The sequence below is a fragment of the Camarhynchus parvulus genome, chromosome 19, assembly GCF_901933205.1.
Source record: "Camarhynchus parvulus chromosome 19, STF_HiC, whole genome shotgun sequence".
In the NCBI taxonomy this organism is placed as follows: Eukaryota; Metazoa; Chordata; class Aves; order Passeriformes; family Thraupidae; genus Camarhynchus; species Camarhynchus parvulus.
Genome location: NC_044589.1, coordinates 5,911,557 through 5,917,120, shown reverse-complemented (window position 1 = coordinate 5,917,120; position 5,564 = coordinate 5,911,557). Strand labels below are relative to the sequence as shown.

At 51.1% G+C, this 5,564-nt stretch overlaps 1 protein-coding gene across 1 annotated transcript; it reads left to right on the top strand.

Moving 5' to 3' along the window:
- Nucleotides 1–2,890: 2,890 nt before the first annotated feature.
- CHCHD2 (coiled-coil-helix-coiled-coil-helix domain containing 2) lies at nucleotides 2,891–5,491 on the top strand. Its single transcript, XM_030962610.1, is given in 5 exon segments — nucleotides 2,891–3,060; nucleotides 3,604–3,658; nucleotides 3,660–3,851; nucleotides 4,479–4,629; nucleotides 5,167–5,491. Coding segments are annotated over 5 exon segments (459 nt in total). The 5' UTR covers nucleotides 2,891–3,010; the 3' UTR covers nucleotides 5,178–5,491.
- Nucleotides 5,492–5,564: the final 73 nt, after the last annotated feature.

Here is a 5,564-nt window from a genome sequence, read left to right as displayed (position 1 = left end):
ACGCGCGCCCGGCACCGCCCCGCCCCGCGCACGCGCGCGCTCCTCATTGGCCGGCCGCGCACGCGCGCGAGCCCCTCATTGGCCGGCCCGGCGGGCGCGCCACAGCCCCCTCCCCATTCCCCCCGCGCTGGCCACGCCCCTCGCCTCTCGCGCCGGACGTGGCGCCTCGCGACGACGTCACGTCAGGCCTGGGCGGGGGCGTGGCACAGCGGCCCCTGGCGGCCGCCGCGAGCCCGGCAGAGTCCCCTCACAGCGCCGCCCCCGCCCCGCCGGAATCCCGAGAGAAAATTGGGCTTTTTCAGCAGGAAAATGGGCATTTCCAAAAGGAAAATGGGCATTTCCAAAAGGAAAACGGGCTTTTCCAAAAGGAAAATGGGCTTTTCCAGCAGGAAAATGGGCTTTTCAAAAGGAAAATGGGTATTTCCTCACGTTTTTTCCCTCTGATCTGGGATGTAAGGAAACTGGGCAGTTCTGAAAAATGGGAAAAAAGTCTCCCCAGCTGAGCTGACCGTCAGGGAGGATGTGTCACTTCACGGAGCTCAGGTGATGTGAGCCTCAGCCCCGCTCCCCAGGGCTTTTTCTGTGATTTTGGGCAGAATGCACCCAACTCCCACATCCTGCCCAGAGCCCATCTGGTGTGCAGAGGGCCTGATGCACTTCCAAACTCACCACGACCTTGTCTGGGATGTGTCATTTGGACAGACAATAGAAGAAATCTTTATGAAAAGTTTGATTTTCACACCACAGCCTCGTGCTCCACTTGGCTCGGGAGCCAGCTGCTGATGGTTCCCCCAGGGCTGGCTCAGCCTCGCACTTGAGCAATGGGATTTCATCACTGATTTCCCAGATCTGGGACCCCGTTCTGCCACACTGGGTCACGATCAGACGGACACAACCAAAAATCAGAGCTGGATCTTCTTTCTTTTACACCTTTCTATCAAAAGAAGCATCAGCACCTGGCTGGTGGTTAAAAAACCACTTAATCCTTGTGGTGAACCCACATCAAAACAGCTGAAAATAAACAATTTTGCTTGCTGTGAACATCACCACAACCACCGTTATTGCTGATTTTTTTGGGATAGCCACCTGCTACTGGTTCTTGTGTCCTTCCCCAAACACTTGTGCGCTGTGGGCATCGGCAGATGTGAGGGTGAGCCGGTACAAAAGGGAGCTCTGGAGTTTTCCCAAGGAAAGCAGCAGGACAAAGCACAATGGCAGCATTCATCCTGCCTGCAGTGCCATCCTGCCCTCATTGTTCTGCAAAACAAAACAAATCCAAGAGGGACGCGGTCACAAAATGACTTTGAGCGTCAAGAATCGCTCTGCCAGCAAAAAAAAAAAAAGAGTGAAAATTGAAAACTATTAATTAAAAAGCATTGAGAAAACCACTCATTAAGAAACGAGTTGCTTGAACTCTAGAAAAGCAAAATTATTGCTCAATTATTGCTCTCAGAGATGGAGAGAGGCCAAGAGCCAGGGAGAAGAAGCTGTCCTGAAGCAACACCAGTGGTCTGAGCTTCTACAGATGTCCTTGTTCTGAGTGTGGTTTATCATTTATATTTATCTCCTGATAATTCTCTTGTCAGCAACTGCTTTTCTGAGCTGCACTCCTGCTCTATAAACTCACAATGTTAGCACTTCTTTCATCAGGCAACAGTTACATCCCCTGATGTAAAAGATGTTGAAATGTCTGGTCTTTCACCTCCTTTTTAAGTGAAGAAACTGCCAACAAGCAATTTTTTAATCGTTAATTATCATAACTGTTGACTGTGGTATCCCTTATCATTGCTGCTGTGTGTAGAAACAGCTTCATTAATGCAATAATTAATGAATTAATTTCAAAATTCATTTCTCCAAGTAGACAGTGTCTCTAAAGCAAGGAGGCTGAGTCCCTGGGTGGCGATGAAGTGCCAGGAGGGACCCTAGTTTCGATTTTGGGGTGAAAATCACAGAATTACAGAATCACAGAATCACAGAATGGTTGGGAGATATCCAAGGCACGGTCCTGGAGCAGGTGACACAGGACCACATCCAGGTAGGACAGGAATGTCTCCAGAGGGGGACACTGCAGGTTCAGAGCTCTGCCAACCTCAACATAAAGAATTTTTTTCCTGTTGAGGTGAAACTTATTGTGTTTTAGTTTATGGTCATTACTCCTCGTCCTGTTGCTGGGCATCAATAAAAATAATCCGGGATCATCCTCTGGCATTTGGAGATGTTTCTATGGATTGATGGGATCTCCTCTTTGCTCCAGAGGAACCCATGAATCCATAGAAATAAAAAAAAATCTGTAACTCTAACGAAGGGCTGAAGTCTGAGAGGTTTCTAAGGCTCCTTTTCCTCAGAGAATGATTCCCTAAAGGCTGGAACACTTTCCATGGCGATTTAGGTGTTTATTGTGGCCGATTGTCCCTCACAGATTTAGGAGTTTATTGTGACTGATGGTCCCACACAGATGTAGGTGTTTATTGTGGCTGAGGTCTCTACAAGAGCAGATTTATCGCTATTTAGATGTTTGTTGTTGTGGCTGAAAGTCCCACAAAGACGAGGGTTTAACACTATTTAGGTGTTTATTACGACTGAGGATCCTACAAAGGCGGGCTTAACGCGATTTAAGCGTTTATTGTGACGGAGGACCCTGCACGCAAATATTTATCACAATTAGGTGCCTATTGTGGCTGAAAGTCCGGCAGATGCAGGTCTATCGCTATTTACACGTATATTATGACCTACGGACCCCTAAACCCAGGTTTAACGGCAGTTTAGATGTTTCTTTATTTACTCGCACCGCCGCCATCGCGGCCGCTCCCGCGCACCGCCTCAGACGGGCGGAGGGGGCGTGGTCTCCGCTCAGGCCCGCCCCCCGCGCGCCGTCCCGGAAGTGACGCAGCCCGCGGTGACCTTCAGAGGCGGCGTGTCGGTATCAGACCAGACCGTGCCGCTCGGGGCTTCCTCCGCTTCCCTCCGCGCCGCTCGGGGCTTCCTCCGCCTCCCTCCGCTCCCCGCCGCCATGCCCAGGGGCAACCGCAGCCGCACGTCCCGCGTGGCGCCCCCCGCTAGGTGAGGGCGGCCGGGGCCCCCTCTCCTCCCCTCTCCCCCGCGCAGGCCGCAGTGGCCTGGCCGCCATTGTGCGGGCGGGTGACGCACCGGGGTGGTGGCAGCGCCTGGCTGGTTTGAGCTGGGCTGGCCGTGGGTTAGCGGAGCGGGGTTGGGCGATTTGGGGGATGGAAATGTGTCTGCTCGGCCGCAGGGACAGGACACCAGCACCGTGGTGATCAATCGCTTTTGGGTCATATTGTATTTTTCCCCAAAAGAGCTGTGTGAGCAGAAAGAAGCCTGTAATTCTGACCCTGTCTTGCATAAGACGCTTACCAGAACACCGAGGTCATTCCTTCAGCGTGTAACGGGGGTGTGTGTAATCCCAGCGTGATCCTTGGGGCCTCCTGTCTAGCACGCTCTGTGACACTGTGTGTCCCTTCCAGCTGGGGACATTCCGTGCCTCACAAGAGGAGCAGCGGACTCCAGACCCTGCAGCCGTGTGGCCTCTGCCCGGCATGGTTTGGGATCACGATGATGATGATGTTTCTGTTTGTGTCCCTGCAGCCGGGCACCCCCGAGGAGAGTCGCGTCTCCAGCACCGGCTCCTCAGGCCTCTGTTCCCCGCAGCGGCTCCGCCTTCAGCCGTGGCGTCCCCGGCCCCGAGGCAGCCGGGGCTGATGGCCCAGATGGCCTCAACTGCTGCCGGGGTGGCCGTGGGCTCGGCCGTGGGCCACACCATCGGCCATGCCATCACCGGAGGATTTAGTGGAGGGGGCAGCTCCGAAGCTGCCAGGCCTGATGTCACTTACCAGGTGAGGGGAAGCGCGGCTGGACACTGACTGATGGCAGCTCAGCTCCATGCTCAGGGAGTTGCTGGAGCCTTAAACACCACATGAGTCACAGCTGGGGTGCTTACAGTCTTTATATAATCTATATATATATAAAACTATATATAGATTATAACTACAGACTGAATCTCCAAGGTAACTCACCATGAGTCATCTTAAAAGGAGTTTAGAAGGATGCAGGAGGGATGTGTGGCAAGGTGTTGGTGTTATTTTCTACTGTATTCCTCTGATTCAGGCAGGACTTCCATGTTCCAGGTCTGATGTTGGGGAGACCTTTGCTCAGGTGCCATCCAGAGTTACTTGAATGTATCAAAATCATTCAAGTATTTGTAACTTTAAAAACTGCTCTGAATGTGGCATTCTGCCGCTGGAAAATTGTTTTGTACTTTAGTCCTTTGTAGGAATCCATAAAGTTAGAGGGTCTTATATTGGTGGGAAAGAAAGATAGGCCTCAGTGCAGCAGAGCTATGTTTTTTTCCATTAAAAAAAATGAAGGTTTTGACTGAAATGCAGGGAAGAGTCCTCAGCAAGCAGTGTGGGGGTGCTTTGGCTTTGTTGGAAGAGTCTTTACAGAGCCATTTGGTGTTTCAGGAGCCCCAGGGCGCTCAGGCTGCCCAGCAGCAGCAGCAAGGCCCTTGCCAGTATGAGATGAAACAATTCCTGGAGTGTGCCCAGAAGCAGACCGACCTCAAGCTGTGTGAGGGCTTCAGTGAGGTGCTCAAGCAGTGCAGGGTTTCCAATGGTAAGTACATAGTGCTGGCAGGCAGCTCTTAAATGGGATAATCAGTAAAAGTGTTGTGGGAATGATGTCCTGGGGCTTTGATGCAGCTGGGGAGTGATGAAGATGCTCTGAAGTCAGGTAAAGCAGCTGCTGTTCTGTTGGGCTTCACGTTTGGGTCCTTTGGGGTGGAGAGGGGGTGAATTCCTGGTGCTTTGTGCTGGTGCATGGCCTGAAGGTGACTGGAAAAGTGGCAGCAGCACATTTGGTGCATTAGCAGAACTCTAAGGATAACAAAACCATCCTGTCCTGGGAGGAAGGAGGCAGCTGTGCAAAAGAGGCATGGGGAAAAAAAAAATTGCATGCAAGAAATCATCACCAGTGCTGATGGCTGCAGCTCAGCATATCCCAGGAAATGCATGAGGGAAGGGGGAACACCCTGACAAATCTTTCCTGTGGCAGGGAAAACACCTGTTCAGGGATCCAGAATTCACTGAGATACCTCATTACCCTTCCATTCAGGGATCCAGAACTCACTGAGATTAACTCCTTCCCTTTCAGGTTTGGCCTAAGCCTGCACAAGGAGGCTGCTGAAGATCATCTTACAAGAACTGACCTATGAATGAAAAACAAAAAGCTTCAGTAATAAAGTTTAAAGCTGTCTGGTATCTTGTTAGTTCATATATTCACACTGTCATCTCTGTGGCTTGACTCCTGCCACAGCTGCCTCTGATGTGACCCAACTTCACAGCCGCAATTTAATTTAGCACAAAATGGAAGGGTGAATAATTAAGCAGAATGAGCTAACATGGGTTTTACTGGTTTTGCTGATTGTTGTGTTGAATGTACGTAATGTCTATAAATAAACTTCTCTCTCTAGGAGTACCTTGCTTTGGTTGAGTTTGAGTGCTGGAGTAGAAGGGTGAGGAGGTGAGAATTGATTTTGGCAGGGTGTTCTG